Source organism: Oryza sativa, chromosome 8, assembly GCF_034140825.1.
Source record: "Oryza sativa Japonica Group chromosome 8, ASM3414082v1".
NCBI classification, from domain to species: domain Eukaryota; kingdom Viridiplantae; phylum Streptophyta; class Magnoliopsida; order Poales; family Poaceae; genus Oryza; species Oryza sativa.
In genome coordinates this window covers 5,455,287-5,478,944 of record NC_089042.1, presented here as the reverse complement: position 1 = coordinate 5,478,944, position 23,658 = coordinate 5,455,287, and the positions used below count along the sequence as shown (strand labels likewise).

General features: G+C 42.1%; 2 protein-coding genes across 3 annotated transcripts; one reads left to right on the top strand and one right to left on the bottom strand.

The window, feature by feature from the left end:
- The first annotated feature begins 1,749 nt into the window (after positions 1–1,749).
- On the top strand, positions 1,750–6,165 carry LOC4344865 (nucleolin 1-like). 2 transcript variants are annotated; one of them, XM_015795396.3, is made up of 15 exons: positions 1,750–2,128; positions 2,468–2,554; positions 2,631–2,735; positions 2,934–3,035; positions 3,179–3,271; positions 3,463–3,570; positions 3,674–3,757; positions 3,865–3,900; positions 3,982–4,073; positions 4,151–4,268; positions 4,503–4,591; positions 4,686–4,776; positions 4,845–4,936; positions 5,428–5,747; positions 5,855–6,150. In XM_015795396.3, exons 1-15 carry the CDS (start codon positions 1,853–1,855, stop codon positions 5,881–5,883), a joined length of 1,722 nt encoding a protein of 573 aa, XP_015650882.1. In that variant the 5' UTR covers positions 1,750–1,852; the 3' UTR covers positions 5,884–6,150. The 2 variants fall into 2 exon arrangements, with proteins under 2 accessions (XP_015650882.1, NP_001409425.1); NM_001422496.1 differs by having other exon boundaries at positions 1,752–2,128; positions 3,677–3,757; positions 5,855–6,165.
- A 1,868-nt stretch (positions 6,166–8,033) lies between these two features.
- LOC4344864 (transcription factor GTE7) lies at positions 8,034–10,152 on the bottom strand. Its single transcript, NM_001422482.1, has 3 exons — positions 8,811–10,152; positions 8,555–8,723; positions 8,034–8,435 (listed from the first exon to the last, which is right to left on the bottom strand). Exons 1-3 carry the CDS (start codon positions 10,020–10,022, stop codon positions 8,371–8,373), a joined length of 1,446 nt encoding a protein of 481 aa, NP_001409411.1. The 5' UTR covers positions 10,023–10,152; the 3' UTR covers positions 8,034–8,370.
- Between the last annotated feature and the right edge of the window lie 13,506 nt (positions 10,153–23,658).

Below are 23,658 nucleotides of genomic sequence, written 5' to 3'. Positions count from 1 at the left end.
TCTCCCAGGCCTCGTGTTTTTCATCAATAGTTTTGGAGACCGTGTCGCTGTCCAAAACGACTTCCTTTACAAGTACGAGGGTGTACTTAATAAAACATCCAAATTACATAATGTGCAACATATATAAATAAAATAGTGAAACATCTAAATAACACCGCGTGCAACATTTTGGGTAATTTGGAACCATGCCATTATAATTTTACAAAGTTTGAGATATGCCATCGGTATCTCAATGACATGTAGGACCCACATGAGTCAATGACATGTGGGTCAGGATGGCATATCTTAAATTTTGCAAAATTATAATGGCATGGTTCCAATTTTACCTTTTATTATTAAATGAACTAGTGAAATTTCACAAAATACTTGTTGAAACATCCCAACAAACACCGTGTGCAACAATAAAAAAAATCGATTGCAACATAACAGTCTGAAATATGCAAGAATGTTGAATTCGGACTGAAACATACACTTCTCACATGTGAAACATTGAAATTTTAATATAATCATGTGTGATCTTGTTGGATAGATTTAATTATAATGAACATAACGTTATAATTAGACAATAGATTGGGTAAATGATTTAGGCCATGTTTGTTTCAGTTTAAGATTGTTGTAATCTAGATTATTAAATCAAATTACTCTAAGCTGGATTATAATAAGTTGACATAAAACAAGCTACGAGTTGTTTGTTTCTCTGGATTATTAGAAGCATCTAAGGGTAGTGGGTCTTTAGCCACTCAATAATCTGGAAAAAGCTCCTCTAGAGGAGATTATTGGATTATAGTAATCTGGCTTATAGATTATAATAATCTAGCATAATAATCTACTTGTTTGTTTCAGCTTACTCCTAATAATCCAGATTATAATAATCCTAAGCTGAATCAAACATGGTCTTAAGTGAAAAAAAGTTTGAAGTTTGAAAATATAGTGTCATAGATGAAATGGATATCGATGCATGTGTAGGAGAGATAACAAGAGAAGGGCAACTGCATGCATGTGCCTTTGCACTTATAACGAAAGGGCTAGGTCGATGTTGTGGGTGTTCGATATTTTGATCTCCATCGGACGATCGAAAGTAAGCGTACTCAAAAAATATCCCTTAGATAAGAGTGTTTTATTGTTAACTAGGCATGATTTTACGTGGAATCTTGTTCATGTTATCGACTAACATATGGCTAACCAGCATGATTTTTGTCCTAACGATGAATTGTACGAAGCATTAATTTGTTTTAAAAGTTTTTTAGTGGAGTGTTTGAATCGCACTGTTTTAGTGTACCTGGTGAAGTACTTTTGTGAACGACCAAATGAGCTCGGTTCGAAAGCCAAAGGAGACGAGGCCGAGATGTGATGTAGTTATGTGGATTGCTTTATTGTTCAATAGAGTTATCATTTACCAACTTGTGATTTATTATCATGTGGATTATGAAGAGTTGAATATGCGAACTTGTGTTAGTTTTACATCTCTCGATGTTTTGTTTATTTTTTTAATAATACTTACAAATTTTGTACTCAATTGAGATGTGCTTCGATTGGAAGGCTCGAGCCGAGCCGAGCCGAGCTTATGTTTCAGCTCATTTCCCAGTCCAAGCCTGGCTTTCCACCCGTTATTAGTGGGCCAGCCCATGAAAACGAACAAAACCCCCACCATCAAGGCCCATATGAGCCCACTTGTAATAAAAACCCTAAAAAGCCCAAACTAATGTGCGCCTCCACTATAAACTCCCTTCCCCATCTCCTCCTCGAGACCCCTCCCCTCCCTAAAACCCTAGCAACTACTAGGGTTTCTCTCTCTCTCCTCCCCCCCTACACAGCCGCCGCTGCACCCGCCGCCGCCGCCGCCACACCACCGATGGGGAAGGCGAGCAAGAAGTCCGTGGCCGTGGCCGTCGCGCCCGCTGCTGTGCCGGCCAAGGGGAAGGGCGGCAAGAAGCGGGAGGCGGAGGACGAGATCGAGAAGGCGGTGAGCGCCAAGAAGCAGAAGGCCGCGGCGGCGCCGCCGGCCAAGGCCGTCCCCGCGCCCAAGGCGGACGCCAAGAAGGCCAAGAAGCAGCCGCCGCCCAAGAAGGCCGCGAGCAGCAGCAGCGGCAGCAGCTCTGAGGAGGACTCGTCGGAGTCCGAGGAGGAGGTAGTTTCGCTTGGCCGTTCCATGTTTTGCTAGTATTCGCGTAGTTGCGTTTAGAGTTTGATGTTTACTATGCTTTAGCGTTTAGTATGTAGAGCTCGGAGTTTGTAAATGAGAGTAACTTCATTTGAAATGATTCGAGTAGTTTCATTGAAGGGACATGTGTTAGGTTATGGGTGGTATAATCTATTGCTTTTGTTTGTAGTTTAATGTACTCATACAATGGATACAACTTTAGTCCTTAATTCCGCTTTCGTTAATGTGTTTTAGGTGAGGCTTTTGTTTTGTGTGAAAAACGTCTGTTGAGCTTTATAGATTAAATATCTTCTCTTTGTTATATAGGTCAAGGTCCAGGTGAAGAAGACTACTAAGCCTGTCAAGCAGGAGTCTTCTTCTGATGAGAGCAGCGATGAGAGCTCTGATGATGAGGTATGGAGCCACTATTGCGATTCAATCTTAAGTTTTTACTGGATGAGATGCTGATTTCTCGCATATTTCAATCAAGGATGCTAAGCCTGCGGATCCGGTTGCTAATAATGGTCTTAAGAAAGGCAAGCCAGCGAGCAGCGATTCTGAGAGTGATTCAGACGATGAAATGGATGAGGACGAGGTTCGCATTTCATTTCTGTTTGGATATGTTTCACTTATGTAGTTTTATGTTAATGATTGTGATGCTCATGCTAGGTAGTTAGATTACAGTGGTTCTTTTTAACAGTATATTAAACATGCGACATTTCAAAGGGAACTGATCAACCTTTTGTTTTAGCTTGTTTGACATTGTTTCTATGTTCTTTTGTTCATCCTTCAGAAACCTGCTGCTCCAGTGAAAAAAACTTCTGTGACTGCACAAAAGAAAAAAGATGATTCTGACAGCTCTGAGAGTGAGTCAGATGAGAGTGATTCGGACGAGGTGAGTGCTTAGAGATGACTGGATGAATTCCTTTGCTGTTTTTATAGTTGTACTTACACTTGTATCTTTGGTTATATTCCTTGTAAATGTTAATGGACATATTTTTCATGGCATAGCTGACAGTATTTGATTATATTTTTCAGGATGTGCCTACAAAGTCTAAAGCCCCTGCTGTAGCTGCCAAGAATGATGATTCTACTGATGGTTCCGAGTCCGAAAGTGACTCTGAGGATGAGGTATTCCTTGGACTAGTATGTCTAATATGGTTCCATTGTTAAGTGTAACAACTAATGTCTAATATGGTTCCATTGTTAAGTGTTAACTCCATTTATATTTGTCAACTATTTAGGAGAAAGCTAAGAAACCTACCCTACCTGCCAATAGTTCTTTGTTTACATGCCTATCTGACACTCCTTTTGCCTCACAGGATGCTGCACCCAAGGGTGCTGCCAAGAAGGAAAGCAGCAGTGATGAAGAGGATGACAGTTCTGAGGAAAGCTCTGATGATGAACCTAAACAACCTCAACAAAAAAAGGTAATGTCGAAGTTTTGAATCTGCTGGATGACTGTACACCTCTGAACAGTCTGAACAATGAAATACTTGTTTTTAACAATTTTTTTTTATATAAATGTTATAGCAGGCCCAAGAGGAATCCTCTGAAGAGTCTTCTGAAGAAGATAGTGATGAAGAGGATGAAAAATTGGCCAAAACTCCTAAGAAGGTTCGTTTTCATGCTAGTATTTTAAATTTGATTCTATAGTACATAGATTGTTCTTTTCATTTACATTACAAGTTGTATGAATTAATTACTCTCTGTAAATTCTTCAGAAAACGCCTGCTGCCACCAAATCACAAAATGATGAAGTATGCCCCGCACCTTGAAGTTTTGTTTATTTAGCATTTTCTAAGCATAGGATATGTATTTGATATGATGCTTTTGTGCAGCCTAAAACTCCTGCGAGTAACCAAAGTCAGGGAACTGAGTCAGCAACCCTTTTTATGGGCAACCTTTCTTTCAATTTAAATCAGGACCAAGTGTAAGCCTTTCTGCAGAAGATTTGTCGACATTTTTCAGAAGGTGTGAATCTTGATCCTTTCTTGCTTGTGTTTACAGGAAGGAATTTTTCCAGGAAGTTGGTGAGGTTATCAGTGTTCGTTTGGCTACACATGAAGATGGCTCCTCCAGGGGCTTTGGCCATGTTCAATTTGCTTCATCTGAAGAAGCTAAGAAGGTAAGTTTTTATTTGACTTGTCATGTTTTCTGTCCATGTCATTTTTATTTCCTTGAGCTAAGGATGTGATGAGACTTCATTTTGTACCGATCCAGTTAGATGATTGTGATTATTTCATCCAAAAGTATAATGACACAGTATCAGAAAAAAAACCAAAAACCGCTGCTTAAACTACAGCAAGCAGTAACATGTTTGCAATAGTACTAGGTATGATGATTTGTTATTTTGTTTCAGGCGCTTGAATTGCATGGCTGTGATCTGGATGGTCGTCCAGTGAGACTTGACTTGGCTCATGAAAGAGGTGCATACACCCCTCACAGCAGGTAACCTTTTTTCTTCTTTATTTGTGAACGGGTTTAGCTATACTGACTGAATTTATGTGTTGACAATGTGCGAACTAATTTTCTAATTTGATAGGAATGATACTGGATCATTCCAGAAACAAAACAGAGGTTCCAGCCAGTCTATATTTGTCAAGGGTTTTGATTCATCTCTTGAGGAGAGCAAGGTAATTTCTTTGGTTAGCCTATTATGCATCACCTTTTTTTTTCTGATTGTTGTCTTTGCCAAATCCAGATCCGAGAATCTCTTGAAGGACATTTTGCTGATTGCGGAGAGATCACACGAGTCTCAGTTCCCATGGATCGTGAAACTGGTGCAAGCAAAGGGTCAGTTGCAGAATAAAACCATTAACAATTGTCACATTCTGATTAAACTTGCTAGCGATGAAACTTAATTTGCATGTGCCACTTTGCATGTATTTTTTTGGAAGAAGGTTCATCTAGTAAAGAAGATATTAGCGAGTGTGGATAATTGAACATATATGTTTGCATTTTGTGAATTCAATTAAAAGAGATGAAACCCATGGAGCTATCATTACCTGCTATATGAACATGTTGACTTAAATTTGTTATGTCAAATTATTGGTTGCCATGTTCCATGTATAACTTTGAAATGGACCTTGAAAATGACCATGAACCGTTATATGCTATTCAGCTTGTGAATTGATAAGTGAACTTGATTCTATCATGTGAAATACCTTTAATTTAAGTTGATGCCCTTCTGATTTACATTTATTGTTGTTTATTTGCTGTTTTGGTTACATTTTCTGAAGCATCTACTGATAGTGGCACTGTACAAATGTTGCCGAGTAATGCAGGATAGCATACATAGATTTTAAGGATCAGGCTTCCTTCTCGAAGGCACTTGAACTAAGTGGGTCTGACCTTGGTGGCTACAACCTGTATGTTGATGAAGCCAAGCCTAAAGGAGATAGCCGAGATGGTGGTGGGAGAAGAGGTGGCCGATCTGGTGACAGATTTGGCGGCCGATCTGGTGACAGGTTTGGCGGCCGATCTGGTGGTAGGTTTGGAGGTAGAGATGGTGGCAGAAGAGGTGGACGTGGTGGCAGAGATGGTGGCAGAAGAGGCGGACGTGGCGGTTTTCAGAGCAGGCAGAGTGCTGGTACAGCTAGTACAGGTAAATGTGTAAATCAAGTTTTGTTGCATGTTTTGAAAATTACATGTTATCAGTATCCTAGTTAGATACTCAGGTTTCTAAGACTTGCATTTTGGTTTGTCTTGCAGGAAAGAAGACAACTTTTGGAGATGAGTAATGGAGCTTGATCTTGCACAGCTACATGCCTACATCTTATGCAGCTGTCAAAAGGACTGCCTACCTGCAACTGTAGTGAAATGCGATGAGTTCTACTCCCATGGTTTACTCTATATTGCCGCCGAATGGCTGTACCAGTGAACAAGTTACTGTGCTGGTATTTTTGTCTGCAGTTTTGGTGTGTTTCCGGTGATTGTACTGGACATCTAGCGATTAGTGTAATGCAAGGATTTCCTATTACATTGTTATACATCAAGTATTTGCTTCCTCCGGTTTTGGTTTCATCGCAGCCTTATGCTTTGTTTCATCAAAGCTCTGCTAGAGGATACATCCCTCAATGTGTTTGTTTGGAGTTCCCTGAACAGTGGTTAGATAGCCAAGGCAACTTGTGTCACGGGTAGGTAGTGTTACGTCAGTTAGAAAATGGGTTGATTGGGTCCGTAAATTAACCGATTAGAAAAAATATTATTACTATTTACGATTTGATTTCGGTTGGGTGTCAATCGTCACGCCTCTGAATGGGGGCCTGGTGATCATATATAAGCATTGCTGGTGACCATCATCAGTACTTCCCTGTAGAATCGCTCGGGTTTCTGTTGATCTGTTGTATAGGAATGCTTACAGTATTTCTCTGTCCGCAGTCGGCACAATGGTAACATCCAATTTTTTTTTCTCCAATTATAACATGATGACAATATCTACATAGAAATCCTACCTATCGTAGTCACATTTTAACCTCTTTTCACTTTGGGGGTTCTAAAGTTTTTTGAGCCAAAAATCGTCATTCCGAGCAGGGTTTCATTTACCACCGGGGCCGCGGTTACCGCGCCCCGGCGGTAAGCACGGTAACCGCGGTAACCGCGACAAACCGTACAAAATTTATCAAAAATTCAAATTATTTTTCAAATTTATTTGAATTTGACGCGGTTACCGCGGTTTACCCCTTACCGTACCCCCGCGGTAAACGCGGTAACCGCGCGGTAAACCGCGGTAAATGCAACCCTGATTCCGAGTGCGATTGTGCAACAGGGCTCGATCCTTTTCACATAAAGTTGTACATAGCCAAAACACCGACCAGTCGTCGCGTACTACTTTTCACAGATCAACCGAGAAACGGCACGGGAACTACAACAACCTGTGGCCATCTCCATCAACTTCACACATCCACACAAACTTTTCCCATTGGTTGACCCCCTGATTTTCCCGAGTGCTCCAGTCAACCAGCAGTAAGCAGACTCAGCACACGGCCGGGGAAAGTAAAGCAACCATGAGAGGACAAAACAAACAGAATAAATCAATCAATCAAATGTCCCAAACAAGATTCGTCACAGCAAAGCAGCTGCTCATGATTTATCAGTAGGGTAGTTTTCAATCCTGGTATTGATGGATCGATCAAGGTTTCAAATGGCAAAGCACTTAACATGAGACAAATCGATCAAGGTTGGCAACTAAACAAGGATTCCATGCCAGCATCGTGTACTTAGCTCACATGGAATCATAGTGTAAGATAAGACTTTGCATAAACAAGTCAAGGTCAAGCACTCACCCTTGCTAAACTCGGGAAATTCCAAGCCTAGAACAATTTAAAGCAAAATCGAAGAGCAATAGAGCCAAAACCATGGTCTTGATATCTCAACAAAAGTTCATCTGTGACAACTGAACTCACTATGGTAACAAAAGAATAGACATTCATAATTCATACTTGTATAGAACACCACCAAATAATTGGAAAATCACCTCATTTTAACTCCATGCAATCATATCAGCGAATTCTCAATCAAGCAATGGCAGGTCAAACAATTAGAAAATCAACCCTTCGAAAATTTAGATGGGAAGAGAAGTGATGCATTTCGGTTGACATTTCGTGTAATTATGCTCAAGAGTCAAGACAGAATATAAGGATGTTTGGTTTGGTTGCAATGACAATGGAGTCAGCATAGGGGAAAACACCTTCAACCCAAAAGGTGTATGTCCCATAGCAATTTGAATGGATTACCCTACACAAATGCGCATCATTTGGCATCAATCACTAACACTAGAGCAAAATCTACACCCATAATAGATTAGTCACTTTTAGTTACCATCAATTAGTATTGCAGCAGATAACAATGCTACCATTCAAGAGATCCAATGAAGATCCACAGAAAATATGCAACAGAACAAAGACAGCAGGCACAAAAACATAATAAGATGATTTGAGACGAACTCATGATTAAATGCTAACACATTGCTACCTTTCTCTTTTCCTTCGATTATATTCCCTTCTTTACAATGGTCTTCGTTTGCCAAACTACCCACATAAACTAGCTATCCATTACTACCAACAACCTAAGGTGAATGCAGGCGCACACACGAACATAGCTCACAACAACTTGAACAAGAACCCATCCAATTTCCTATACCACGCTACTAAAAATACGTTGCCAAAATGGACCTCAGTCACCTAATAAAACCACTAAAATCCTATTGTTAGAGGAAGAAGCACCACCTAATCGGGAGACTGGGCATCATCCCCGTCTGAATCGGAGTCCCCAGAGCTCCTCGAGTCAGAATCTGCAGAAACACTTTCTGTGTCAGAGCAATTCAACTACGAAACAGAAACTGCTATGTCAGAGCAATTCAAATATGAAACAGAAACTGCGGGGGCATAATTCACATTTGTTCCGCCATACCACTGGATGCAGACGAGCCACTATCAGACCCGCTTGAGCTGCTCGCTACCTGGGCATCCCTCTCAATCTCCACCGACTGGTAATTTGCCGTCGGCATCTCATCGCCAATATCAACATACTCATCAACCATATCAACCTCTGAAACCCTCTTCTCCGGCGTGTCATTCTCCTGCAAAAGTGCAACATAAACAAAACATGAGAACACAATTCAAGCATTAGTCATTACACAGAACAAAGGATTGCAACATTGCCATACCGAGTCCCCAATTTCAACCACCGAAGGCTGATGATGCACATTCACCTGCACGGTATCGTCCTCAGTTGGAACAATAGCAGTCGCATCAACAGCATCACCGTTCATCGCGACAGTCCTCCGGCTCTTGCTGAGCGCCTTCTTGCAATTGACCACAAATCGATCGAGCTCCCACAGCGTCTCGACATCCATTTCGTCGAAATCAAGCTCAACGACCTCTCCCATTAGCGCCGGATCGGTATTCCTCTTCTGCACAATCTGTAGCACATTCCCCATTTTCTCCTCGGGCAAATTCCCGATCTCCACCCTCAACTTGTGCTTTTCCTCGTCGCTCATCTCCCTCTTGTTGGGCTCCCTCGCCTTGGGCTTCGGCCTCCTCCCCCCACCCCCAATCCTTGGCGGCGCCTGCATCGGCATAGGCACCGGGGGCTGCGGCGGCGGCGGCAAAGCGAGCGGCATTGGCGGCTCGAGACGCTGGCACTCCTGCTCGAACCAGGACAAGGCCTCCTTGTACAACCCCTCGAAGGTGGCGAGGAGGTTACTGGCGTAGCGGTGGACATGGTGGTCGGCCGGATTGTACCGCAGCGCGTTGCTGAAGGTGAGGCGGACATCGGTGGCGAATGCCTCATGCGAGGGGTACCTCCCGAAGGCGAGGTTCTCCTTGACGGTGCCGAGATCCATGGGGTTCCTGATGATGGCGTGGTAGTCGTGCAGCTTCAGCCGCTCGACGTCCACCGGCGAGTTGAACCACACGCTGATCTTCTGCTTCCGCAGCCGCGTCAGGATCTGCGTGCACCGCTTCCGCATCGCCGCCTGGAGGGCCGGGGGCGGCGACACGTGCCCCCGCTGGCGCGGAGGCTCCGCCGGCCGCCGCCGCCGCGCCTCCCACCCGTCGATGTCGGAGAGGAGGGCGCGGACCCGGCTGAGCTCGCCGGTGAGCCGCGCGCGGAGCACCTGGGCCTCCCTGCGGGACAGCTCGGAGGGGCGGATCGTCACGTGGCCCGACGGGGAGGGATCCGGCACGGACGGGGCCACAGTCGCCGCCGGTGGCCGCTGCGGCGGCGGCGGCGGCGGGATGCTGGGGCTCGGCCGGTGGTGCCGCCTAGGGTTAGGGTTGGTGGCGTGCTTGGGCATGAGGGGGACGCGGGCGTCGGCCCAGTGGTGGTGGTGGTGGTGGTGGACCTCATTCCGGCCGGCGAGCACGGCGGACGTCATCGCCGGCGGGGAGGGCCGCGGCGGCGATCTCACGATCTCCGGCGGCGAGAGGAGGGCATCGCTTATCGGGTCTCGGGCGGCCCTTGTCGGGTTCGGGGACCCGGTTGGGGATCTGGGCTTCGGGGACGAGGAGGAGAGGAGGGGAATGGAGCGCCTTTTAACGGCAGCGCGGGGTGCCCGGGGACACCGCGGGCAGGATCCGTACCGTCGGTTCCGAACCTAATGGCAGATCGGACGGCCCAGATTGTCCCGCCGTGTGACCGCGGGCAGCGCGGCCGCGGAGGGTCGGGATGCGGGAGGGCGACACGTGGCGGGCATCTGGGAGGTGGCGTGGCTTTTGCCCCGGGGAAAATGGTACGTCAACCGCGTGGGGTGAGGTGGTCGCTGCACGGAATTCACTGACATGTGGGCCATGCCTCGGCGAGGAACAGTGGGCCCGGTCCGGCAGTGGCGCGGGTTTGATTATCTGTGGGAGATTTGATGGGTGCGCGTGGGAGTTTCGGGAGACGTGTTTCTCGCGCAAGTTTGGGCCGCACGAATCGTGTGCTTTTCTCGCGAGTTGGTTGCCCCCGCTATTGTCCATTCTCTGTTGTGTGGGCCAGATTATTATTTATGCGTAGGCCCCTGGTAAAACTGAAAATCTGTCCTCATGAAACCACCCAGGCACCCACCATTATTTTTGTCTACATGAATATGTTCTTCAAAATGTAAATGTGGTAACTTTGTTCCATTGTATATTTGTATTTCAAAATCCAATAAAATTTTAATGTTGTGACCGCATTTTTTTAATATAAATCTAAGAATATAATTTTCTTGTGTTCCAATTCAAATATTCGGAAGACATGGAGTACTTAACCTAACAGTTTTAAAACATTAACATAGTATTTGTCCAAAACAATAATTTTCATTATGATTGTAATGAAACCTCTTTGGGTTGCACAACATGGTTTATTAGTTAATACAGTATAATATATAATAACGCATATACTTTACATACTAGTTGAATTTCTTTGGTGGTCTTAAAAAATGCCATGCTAGTTTAATTGATTTGTTTAAAGCATAATAAGATACTTACAAAGAGTTTAGGAGAATCATGAATGCATGGCTTTGAACTATGGCCATGTTTAGATCCCACCCAAAAATTTTCACCCCGTCACATCGAACATTTGAACATCTGCATGAAGTATTAAATATAGGCTAAAAAATAACTAATTGCACAGATTGCGACTAATTTGCGAGATGAATATTTTAAGCCTAATTGCTCCATGATTTGACAATGAGGTGCTATAATAAACATTTTCTAATGATGGATTAATTATGCTTAATAAATTCATCTCGTGGTTTCTTGATGGATTCTGTAATTATTTTTTTTATTAGTGCCTGAACACCCCATGCGACACCCTACATAATACCCGATGTGACACGCCAAAACTTTACACCTCTGAATCTAAACACCCCTATATATGTGTATTCCTACAGGCTACAGATCATAGGGCCTAGGATCAAAGAAATGTACTACTAGCTTGTACTAATTCTAATCAATAAAAGCACACTTTTGGTGTTAGGTGGTGCTGGATTTGTCATAAAGATGCAAGGTTCACCTTTTATAACTTGGTTTGTAAGTGTTTCTTGTTAGGTTCATAGGTTGTCTAAGTACAATTAGACAACAACTAATGTTAAGTATACATTATGACATATGATACATTTTGAAAGATGCTGATGTGGTATGTCAAATCCATTGACAAAATTTGGAACATTTCAGCCATTCATGCATGGAAATTATGATCATGTCTTCTATGTTAAATTATAATCCCTCTAGTTATAAATGCCATTTTGGATATTAACAAAACTCTCAAAAATACGACTTTAACGACTATTGCAAAATCATTTGAACACCTCAATAAAATTATAGTTTTATGAAATCATTTTCCGAGGCAAATTTGCGTGTATCTTCATTGTTCATTCTATCTAAATATTTTAAAATTTTAAGAACCTAACTTAAAATACATACATAATGACATATTCTTTTTACCAATGAGTGCAGGGAGTAACGACTAAGCACGATAATCACATATAAAACCACCATAATATACCTTGAATCGTATCACGAGTTTGCAACCATTGGAAACCAAAGCTTATGAGTAGTATTATCTAATTGGTACCTCATGACTCATGAGCAGGCACGTAAGTACGTACAATACCTCTACCAAAACAATCAATTTGATCAATTTGAAGTGATCAGTGACTCGGCGTTGTACATGTCCCAACCTCCGGGGAGCAAATTTGAATTTTGCTTTCCATCAAGGACCTAAATACAAAAACTCCTCAACTTCCCTTACCCCAGGTCTACCCACGCTATTTCAATTTCGCGGGAGGCGAAATGTATATTGTAAGAGGGAAAAAAAAGAGAAAAAGCGGGGGAAAGGTGGGGCCTAGCGCGACGCCAGCTGGGAGCCGGCAAATTGCAAAAGCGACCAGGAAACAGACCCACACAAGCAGAGCAGGGGGAGTGTGGGGCCCCGACGTGCCTCGCGCGGGACGCAATGCCAAGCGTGTAAGGGCGACGCGACGTGGAAAACGTCTTCTCCTCCTCTTTTTCTTTTTTTTTCTTCTCTCTCTCTTGAAAGGGAGAGAGCAATAAATATCAGCGCGGGAGGAAAATCCTCTCCCGCCATACGATTCTCCTCCTCCGTTGCCTTTTCGGCAAAAACGGATATGGTTTTCACTAGGGTGAAAACGGATATCCAATCCACTCCAAATATGTCCGAAACGAGGATATGATATGGGTTTTTAAAAATCTGGTGGATATGGATACGGATGCGGATAATCCGATATTTTTTGGGAATATACGATAAGCCATTTGCCTGATAAGCCAAAATTATCAACGTATGTAACCATTCTATCTATTACATATAACATAAGTTGATCCCTCCAATAGTCTAATTCATCAATTAACCTATATTTTTTTAAGTATGAGGCTTTTACTGTCTCATGTCACACTCGCGTAACTATATTTTTATATTATGGACATCATGTATTTATTTATGTTGTTTAGCACTTAATCATATAATTATTACTGTGGGTCATCTATTGATTATTGTATTATTGTTCCTTGCATTGTTACCTCGATGTTGTACTGATTCCATACACACGTAATATCCGATAAATTTAATCCGTTCCCGAACTGATTCCACACCATTTTCGACACTCGAAACAATCTGCTCCGCATCCGCATTCGTACACTATCCACACCCGCTAAAAAATGGTTTAGGATATAGTATTACCATTATCCGTCCGAATCCGCTCCGTTTTCACCCATACTTTTCGCTTCTTTGTTTTTTTAACCTTTTGAATCATCTCGCGGTGCATGTGACTGGATATGGTGAGGGGAGGGGTGAAATGGGATGGGTTGCCAAGTTAGGCAGCGGCAAAGGTGGGGGTGATGGGGGATGACATGTGGGCTCGAGCCATGGCGCAGCGTGAGCGTTGGCACAGTTACATTCGTATTTTACCCAACATTTTTGTTTTATAGTCCTTGATATATGGCTGATGAGTGGGAAAAAAAATGAAGCAATAAGACATAGTTGATAGGTAAAATTTTTATATATGTTTTATTATTAATGTTGTAAAAGTTAATGCTGAAAAATAAACTATAATAAAATAACTGCATAATCAACTTTAAAGGTAAGTTTTGAAGTTTAAATTTTGTTGTAGTTGATAAGAAGACAATGGGAGGCAACTTGATCGAATCACGTTCAAAATTGAGAAAATTCTTTCCATACCCCTGAAATTTTAGCCGTCCCTTCTATGCCCCTATATTTTCTTCACTCTCTTGCATATCTCTGAATTTTGATTTGGATCACTTCCATACCCTTTATCTGGATCGTTAGTTCACCGTTTAATAGGTGTAGAAAAGTCAGTTTACCTTTCAATATGTGAGGAATATATAGAAATTTATGGACTATATTGTTGAAAGTATAGAAATTTGTTTTGGGATCATAATATTCATATATAAGTTTGTAGTACATAGAAATTTTAATATATATAAAAAAAGTATGTGTAGCATTTTTTAAATGATAAACATAGCTTCAGAAAGCATTCCTATATAATATATACAACAGGAAAAAAATATATTGAACTACCATAAAAATGCTACATATACTCTTTTAATAAGTAAATAAATATTAATTTTTTATGTCATTATGTAAAATAAAATTTGCCATGAATAATATACTGTACAATAAAATCATGAATATAGTAGTCTTATATATCAAAATTATACACTTCCAACAATATAGCTAGTCTACAATTTTCATGTTTCCTTCATGTCTAAGGGAAAAATGGTCATTTTTATAGCAATTAAGCAGTCAACTAACGGTCAGCTAATGGAACGAGCATGAAAGAGATCAAAAACAAAACAAAATTAAGGGGTATACAAGGGAACTAGACAAAACTTGGGCGGCGTAGAGGAATTGGCTAAACTTTTAGGGTTATAGAAGGAATTTTCTCTTAAAAATATGTGCGTCATATATAGCGCATTGTAGTAGCACAAACACAATTTATTTTGCTACTGCTGGTAGACTATAGTTGTAGCTACATCAAGCACAACCTCTCAATTTTGTCGATGCCCTCAATTTTGATGGGTCATAGGGCAGAGACTGAGGACTGAGGCTCCATTTTTTTTATTAAGATGCATAATTTATCTTAGTTTTCATTAATATGTTTTTAAACTGTTAAACTGTATATTTTGTACGAAAACTTTCTATATATAATATATAATGTGCTTTAAAATAACAAATAAATTTAGTTTTCAAGTTTAAAATAATTTAAAATTATTTAATTATGGGTTAATGATTTTCATGTTTTGCATGGCTGCACTCAATCCTCATCTTAAGGTAAATCGAACGAGGCCTGATTGTCTAGATTGATACTGAATTTTGAATATGACATTAGTAATATACATCATCATTTTTTTAGAAGTGGGAGTGCTTGGTTTACTGTTCTACAAATTATTGGTATAAGGTACTTCCTCCGTCTCAAAATGTTGGTAGATAGAATTTAACCCATCCTATAACAATAAATTTGGATACATCTTAAATAGTAATGTTTTAGGACGAAGGAAGTAGTGAGCTGGTAAACCAAGCACTCCCACTTATCGGTAGTGAACAGAAAATTAGGGACAAAGTTTCTTCCATAGACATCGTGGATATTTGGACCTTCAACATTTATGGTTTTTAAACAGCAAAAAAATGTTTACTTTTATATGTGCATTAGCAAGTTAAGGCTGCATATATCCGGTTGGATGTAGAGACCGGGTAAAAAAAACTATTCTCTAAAAAAATTAAAAAAATTAGCAAGTTGTGGTTATAGATTCTATTTTTAAATGAACAAGTTTTAGCAAAAAGAAAATAGTTTTTTTTTCCAATCACAGTAACGGCTCCCATCTAGTCATGAGCTATTCATAGCATGGACACATCCTTTGCATCTTGCTTTTTTGAGAGCAAGCACCAAACATGAGAAATATCTGAAAATGGTTGGACCAAGAATTGTCATAATCCACCTTAATTAGTACACATGGGGACCTTAAGCATTTGGCAAAAAAACAATAAGGCAACAACTATATATATACAATTCCATGATGTCGACACATGTACAAAATACTATAAGCACTGAACACCAGTACCATAAAAACATGTTAATGCATTTTTTTGAAATATTTTATCTAAGCTAAAGTTGTTTGAAGGTGTAGCCTTCATGCATGTTTCTTGGTAACATGCTGATACTTGGCATGCCTCATTAAGATGTCTTTGCAAAGGTCATGAAATCATCTTAACCATAACCTCATGTAGTCATGCTCTACCAAACCACTATCAGGGACCTTCCAAAACTGACCTACAAGTCTATAAACAAGAGCTAGCTACACCTCCAACAACTTTAACCATTCACTGAAAAAAAGAGCTGGTATAGTAGAAACAAAAGCTAAGAGTTGCTTCATGACAATGAACTTTCCCATCCAAGTTTGAGTTGCCTCTTCAGGTCAGGCACTGAATTGCTATCAACACATCAGGAGATTGGCAATGTTTCCAGGGCATCTTCCTCTGCCATCTTTCAGTGCTCTGCCCTGCATAGCAAGAGGATGAGAGGAATGGATGAATGGCGGCTGATCATAGTAAGGTTAGGAGGGACAGTAACAACCACCATGTGACCTGCCTCTTGGTGTTCAGAAAATACATGCTTTGCTTTTATTAACCTCAAGGTCTATTCCCTCCATTTCATATCATACGTAGTTTTGATTTTTTTTTAATTTCTCTAATTAAACTTTTTTAAATATAACCAAATTTATAGAAAATACAGTAAAATTTTCAATATAAAGCAAACATACTATCAAAATATATTTAATGTTATATTTAATGAAACTAATATGGTATTGTAGATGTTGCTAAATTTTCTATAAATTTGATCAAATTTAAAGAAGTTTGACTAAAAAACCAAAACGATTTATAATATGAAACAGAGAGTAGTAGTAGTACTCATCTATCCAATTTCAGTAGCTTGCAGGGACAGGTGTCCAAAATGGTACACTCCTTGCATCATGCTTGTTTGTGCATGTCTAGTGTTCACAAGCATACATATTTACCCCTTCAGTTCCAAAATGCAAGTATTTTCAAAGGTTTTTAAGGGAATTAAATAACTAGGTGAAATAGAATGGTGGAAGATTGTGATTGATTGAGAAAAGAAATTGGATGGAGAAATTAAGTGGGAGACGATAAAATAGCTATATTTTAGGATGACTCTAGAAATAACTACATTTGATGGTAAACAACTTGTTATAGGGGAATGTATTGCTAATTGTTACAGTGTCTTACACAAGTTTCTTAAGGCTGTGTTCGGCACACCCTTTTCCCAACCCCTCTCCCTTGTTTTCCGCGCGCATGTTTTTTAAACTGCTAAACGGTGTGTTTTTTTACAAAAAGTTTCTATACGAAAGTTGCTTAAAAAAATCAAATTAATCTATTTTATAAAAAAATTAGCTAATACTTAATTAATCACGCGCTAATGGACCGCTCCGTTTTCTGTGCAGAGGGAATGAGTTCCCATCCGGTAGATGCGAACACAGCCTAAGCCTGTTTGATGTGTGTTTTGGTAACCAATGCATCAGATAGACTGAATAGTGTTGAAAAGAGCATCTCATGTTAGAGAAGGTTATTTTTCAGACTAAAGAACAATCTGCCAGGACACTGATGTGTATGTTAGTCAGCTTAGCTGCTCCACTATGATGCACCTACCATTTGATGCAGAATGTTTTTTTGTTGATGTTTGCCTACAATGACAATGCTGCCCCATGGGTGTGTGTAGTTCACGCCAAAATTAGAAGTTTGGTTGAAATTGGAACGATGTGACAGAAAAGTTGAAAGTTTGTGTGTGTAGAAAAGTTTTGATGCGATAGAAAAGTTGGAATTTCGAAGAAAAAGTTTGGAAGTAAACAAGGGCATGATAAATTTAGGGCCAGTGGTAGCAAGGCCCTAGGTGCAGGCCTGCAGCCATTGATGCTAGTGGGGGTACAACACCTTTCTTATGGGCAATTGATGTGGAGAAATGATGAAACCTGTAAACTGAAAGCCCACCTACTTACTACTACATAGAGTAGCAGCAAGCTTCAGGCTCATTCGGTTTAAAGTATTTTTAAATAATTGTTGTAGGAATTAAAACGTTAGAATTTTTTCTACATGCACCATTTGTTTCATAGGAGTAGAGCCTATCCAATTCCTAAGGATTCTATTCTCAGTGAAAGATCAAGTTCTCTAACTTTGTATTAGGAGGAGTGTTGGTGATTAATGACAACGATTATCAGAACTAACCTTTGCTATGAGTTTGTCATGTTAGGTTATGTTCCGGCAGCAAGCAAAAATGTTGATGGCTCATATGCGGGGATAATTGATAGGATTATGGATTGATGATAAGAAAGATAATACCTCACATATTGGGAATCAATAAGAGTCAAATGTTGATCATGAAAATGTTTAATGAGATCCCATCATGAGTTGACATGTTGAAGGAGATGTACACTATGGTTGAAGTTGATAAAAATGGATATGGTGTAAGAACCTAGAAGATAGACTTTGGTGGTGTTTGAATGTCCCGAAGGTGAAGATGAAGATGAAGATTAAGTGTTTCACGTAAAACGAGGTTGTAATAACGTGTAATTAATTGAGTTTTAATTATTTCAAACTTGAAAAATAGATTAATCTGATATTTTAGAACAATTTTCATATAGAAAGTTTTCGCACGAAACATACTGTTTAGCAGTTTGAAAAACGTGCCACGAGTATCCAAAATTTAATCCAACTTTTGTTGGAGAAAAGAACAGGTGTCGGTTGATAAGAACCAAAGATAAAGAGATTGAAGATATGAGATATGTTCCTTCCCTGTTTGTCTCTTTCCTTCTTTGTACATATTTATGGAAAATTAATATACCGTGGGGGCCTCCCCCACTATCTTTGGTTCAAAAAAAAAAAAAGAAGATATGAGATATGAAGTGGCTACTTATGACAAGACGGTGAAGCGCAAGTGAAGCTCGGCTACGATGGACCATGCGGTGATGAAGGGCAAGCATGGGGCTTGGCACCGACGAACCAAATCCAATAGAGAAGGGCGAGTGAAGACATTGTCATGACGGACCGTGTGAGACCATTTAAAGCTATGGACTATCCGTATCAATCATTTAAGAAATGGAAGATGCAATGCCAAAGATCAAGATGTGATTTGTTGGTGATCAAGAAGCGCATTGATCAAGGCAAATGTATAATTGATTTGGGACTAATGTGCTTATTGAATTATATGAGAATAGTCTTGATGGTGAAATGACTTTGACGTTGACAACCCTCAAAGTGAAGAAAAAAAAATATGGTGTGAATGCATTCCTATTAGTATAGCTTTTCTATTTGCATTTGAGTATAGCAATGCCATACTATTAAAAGGCATACAACATTGATGTGTTTGTTTATGTCTCGGTGCTCAAAGTAACCTATCCAAGTGCTACCTTGAGAGAAACCCAAGTTTTAGCCTATACCTTGGGTGGTTTTAGAGCTTGTTGTTGGTTAGGTTGAGTAGCCCTTTCAATAAGCTTTCCATAGAACCCAAAGTCATCGAAAACAGACTCCGAAGCAAGAAGTTACAGCTTTTTCCTCGGGTGTTGTCAGGTGGCCAGAAGATTCCGGGAAAGAATCTACGGGTATCCAATAAGACTCACCAGAGGTTTCGGGCCTTGTCTAAGATACTTCAGGCCTATACAGTTTGGCTAGTTCCTAGGGTTCCAAGAGGCTCCGGGGAAGAACCTCCGTATACCCGAGAAGGCTTCCCGAGGTTCCGAGCTAGATCCCGAATACTTTGGACCTGTACAGACCTGATTCTAATGGTTAGTTTTTGGGCGTCCATGAGACTCTGGCCCTAGGTCTTGAAGACTTGGGGACTGTGCAGAGCTATGAGTAACGACTAGTTTTTGATATGCTCGGGTATTTAAACCCCTTCACCCCCTCCATCTACAGTTGCTGACTTTGGGAGAGATTAGATAATCTAAAACCAAAGAGCCACTCCTCAATATCTTACCTTTGTGGTATAACTCTTTGTGAGTGATATTAGAAAAGGGGATTTGAAAAGAGAAGGGAATTGGGGTTGAGAAGAGAAGTTGATAGCTAGTGAGCTTCACTCTAATCTTTGAGTACTTGTGTTCATAGTAAGCAAATCTTAATTAATTTATGCTAACGAGTTTTTTCGTTCCGTGTGCGCTGAAAATCTATCTCGTTTAAAATTGAGAGAACAAACACAACCTAAGGCTATTTATAAATAACATAGCATTAACTATTTTATCAAAACGAAATTGAGCCACATGTCATTTTTGAATGTGAAAACCGGAAGATAAACCTTCAGATTGGACAGTGGAATTGTACATACTTTGCAAAAGGGCCCCAAAGAAAAATGGCGCGGTAGCGAAGTTCACGCCAGCGGCCGCGAGGCCGCACAAGTTGACGGCGCCGGCGCGGGGTGGCCACATGGCTGGTGGCCGTGCTCTGAACCGCATGCTGTGCCTCCTCGGCGTTTGCGTCATCAACAGGTTTGTGTCTCGTTCCCTTCACCTCCCCCACCCCAAATCCGTTGTTCCTCTTGCTCTAGGGTCCCGTTTTGTGTTGCTTAAGTTCTTTTTCAATAATGGAAGCTTTATTAAGACTCAGTCAAATACATTAAGATGATACATTTCAGCTCATCTCCGGTCTCTGTATAAAATACACACAGCCCCACACAAAAAAGAACCTATCTTGACCTCCATCACGAGACCGAGATATTTGTGGCTATCAATCCACAGACTAGATCACCACCCATACTTCTGGGTAAAAAAACTCCCGTGCCACCTGGTCCAAATGTCACGGTACCATCGCAATAGTATCTCGAGACCCGGTTTGTGGAAGATAATCCAAGTGTGAAGCCACTGGGTGACTAAAGTAATAACCTACAAAGGAGAAGACACTAACTTGTTAAAAAAAAACCCTATTTATTGCTTCTTAGGATCTACCTGCCCCAATATTTTTTTCTCGCCACAAATTGAGACAATGCATGTCGGTTTCGAGGCCGGAAATGGTGATGTTTAGCTCTGTTTTGTAGATATATTGGGCGGTTTGGTTCTTGAGCTTCCCGATTGCCAAACCAAGGTAACCAATCATGTTGTGTTCATTATTTTATCTTAATTGTAGTGTTAATGTGGATGCAGTACAACACCATATGGTCGAATTTTCCAGGTAAATTCGGATGATCCGGTGGCTATTATGATTGTAGAAGCTTCTGACGTCACAAAACTCGGGAAGTCATCATGTAACGTCGAAAGCTTATGCATTCATGAGTATTTATAATTGAAGTTTAGGTTTTCTTATACTACTTAAAAAGAGGGTTTAAGCACGAAAAATCCACAAGACATGTGTCACGCCCTGAAGTTTCCCCTTTTTCATGCTTTAAAAATTTGTTAAATAAATTGCCCGAAGAAATTGTTTAATTAACCTAGAGCTAATCCCTAATTAATAAATGCAATTAATAATCGGCAATGGCGTGGTGGAATTTTTCCTGAGTTCCCCATGCCCTAATGCATTAACAAGATTTTTAGTGGAATTTTCAGAGCCTTGAAAATAATTTTAACCAATTAAAAATGAGCAAGTGCAATATTTAATCCCAGAAAAAATCCAATCCTTTTTCCTTTTTCTTTTTCCTCCCCTTTTTTCTTCTTGGGCCGTCGGCCCACTCCCTCCCGCGCTCGGCCTCCTCTTTGTTGGGCCGGCCCATGCGCCCCTCCCTCCTCTCTCTAGGATGCCGACAGGTGGGCCCCACCTGTCGGTCGTCTCCTACCTCCGGCCGTTGGAGCCGGAGCTCCAACCGCCCGCGCCGCCGCCTTCTCCGTTCCACCTCGTGCCCCCACTCCACCCTTGCCGCGCGCCCACGTCGCCGCCCCACTCCTCCACCTCTCCCGCTCTCGCGCGCGCGCTCGCTTGGAGGCGGGATTCGATTTGAATCCCATCCCCCTCTCTCCTTCCACTCCCCCACGTCGCCGGCACAATAGGGACCCTCCCCGGCCGTTTCCGCCCCTCCCGCGCCCATAAAACCACTCCCCCGAGCCTCCTCTCCCGTTTCCCTCACTCGCCGCACCCTCCCGTGCTTCCTACCGCCGCTAGCGCCGTCACCACGCCGTGCCTTCGCTGCCGCTAGCTTCACTGCCACAAGAGCCTTCTCGGCCACCGCTCGCTTGCCGCGCGTCGCCGCCGTACCGCTCTCCCCGCGCGTCGCCGCCTACTGCCGCCTCCGGCCACCGCTAGCCGCTGCTGAAGCCGCCGCCGTGCCGCTCCATCACCGCTGTCGGCCTTGCAAGGACGAGGGTCTCCTCGTCCACCCATCCACCTCACCGTCCGCCGCTCGCCGCCGTCATTCGCCGTCATCTCTCCCCACACCGGCCACTCCACAGTGAGGACACCCTCCTCCTCTTTTTCCTTTCCTCTCCCTCGTAGCGACGAGCTGCGTCGGTCGCCACCGCCTCCCACGCCGCCGCTTGCCGTCGCCGGCGATCGTGCGCTGCCGCCGCCCCACCATGGCCGGCCGGCCGGTTTTGAAGCCGTGCCTAGCCACCGCCGCGCCGTCCGATCAGCCTCGGGGCCGATCTGGACCGTCGGTGGACCACCCGCGTGGTCCCGGTCCACGGTGGACCGGCCGCCTTGTGCCGCTGACATGTGGGGCCCGTCTGTTGGCGCTCCCCCCTCCTTTGCTGACATCAGCCCTAGGGCAATATTACGCAATAAAATTGATTAAGGATTTTTCTTTATTAGTAAAAACATAGTTTATCTTCTAAAATTCATAAGTAATTCATCCGAGCTCCGTTTAAGTCCATTCAACTCTCAGTAAATTCATAAAAATCCTTAGAATCCACTAAAAATGCTTTTGTTTCCTGTTTCAGTAGTCTTATCGCATGTTTTGCTTGTGTGTTTTGTTTGTCGCGTAGATTTTGGCCGTTTCGTCGATCCGCGGGTTCTCGAAGACGTTGCTGAGGTCTCATCAGTGCGAGAGCAAGGCAAGTCATGCATTACATTTGATCATATTGTACCCAATTTACAAATATCCCGCATTTCTATTAAATGTTGCATTCTTTTACAATGTCACGTGGGATGGGTTCTATTACTCAGCCATATATTGTTTACCTTATGCCATTGATAACTTGGGTATCAAAATGATTAGATATTGGTTTAGGAAATGCTTTGCCGTGCTTAGTTCAACTAGTACACAAATGGGGATCATATTATTGCATAGACTTTGACTATTAGCATAGCTTTGGATTGGTGCCACCGCAATGGTGTTAGTTAATTAAAATACACTGAATGGTGGGCTGTGGGTGCATGGTTTTGCTGGTCGCACCCATGGCAGTTAAGGACCGGTTCACGGGAAACCCTGTGAGACTTACCGTGCTTGCCACAAGCGAGAGTGGGTAACTGCTTGACTTGTAGTATAGCTCGACCCTTTCCTAGGCACCGGTGGCGAGGGTGGGCGTGATGGAGTTGGGTCGGCCGGGGTGTCCGGTTGTCCAGCTGCCAGATTCACCGGGCGGCGCATGAGGGGGCTGCCCACTGCCTTTTGAGGGGTGGGGCTGCCCACCTTGACCGTGAACCAAACACACCCTTAAATGAGCTCAATCCCTAAACGGCAATGACGGTTATCTCAATCGAAGCCCAACCCGAGCCCAAGTATAGCTGTATCGACCATTTGCCATATCGGCTCAATCAAACTCTGACTTTGTTTCCAGCCGATGCACAGTTCGTTTTGGCAAGATTCAATTTCCTTCGATTCCGCTTCGATATCCAACTCTATCTTGTCAAATTTCGCTATTAGCTCAGACGTAGCTACCATCATTTTGGGCTCTAATGTTTCAAATGACATTCCACAACTTGAACGGAGTGAAATGAATGAAACCCTGACGACGACGATATTTCTAAGATAAGTTGGTTTGTACGATGGTAGTTCCTAGATGTTGCAGTCGTCGATGGATCATGAAACAAGGTGCATGTTGAGAGATTTGATAATTTAACACCTTAAAATGAGCTTTGATTATTTGATA

Bases quoted from the DNA above. Each gene is read 5' to 3' on its own strand.
- LOC4344865 (XM_015795396.3), top strand. From the start codon at position 1,853: ATGGGGAAGGCGAGCAAGAAGTCCGTGGCCGTGGCCGTCGCGCCCGCT. The intron at 3,272-3,462 runs GTATTCCTTGGA...TTTGCCTCACAG, and splicing joins AAAGTGACTCTGAGGATGAG to GATGCTGCACCCAAGGGTGC. The intron at 4,074-4,150 runs GTAAGCCTTTCT...TTGTGTTTACAG, and splicing joins AATTTAAATCAGGACCAAGT to GAAGGAATTTTTCCAGGAAG.
- LOC4344864 (NM_001422482.1), bottom strand. From the start codon at position 10,022: ATGACGTCCGCCGTGCTCGCCGGCCGGAATGAGGTCCACCACCACCAC. The intron at 8,724-8,810 runs GTATGGCAATGT...GCACTTTTGCAG, and splicing joins TGGTTGAAATTGGGGACTCG to GAGAATGACACGCCGGAGAA. The intron at 8,436-8,554 runs GTATGGCGGAAC...GTGTTTCTGCAG, and splicing joins TGGCTCGTCTGCATCCAGTG to ATTCTGACTCGAGGAGCTCT.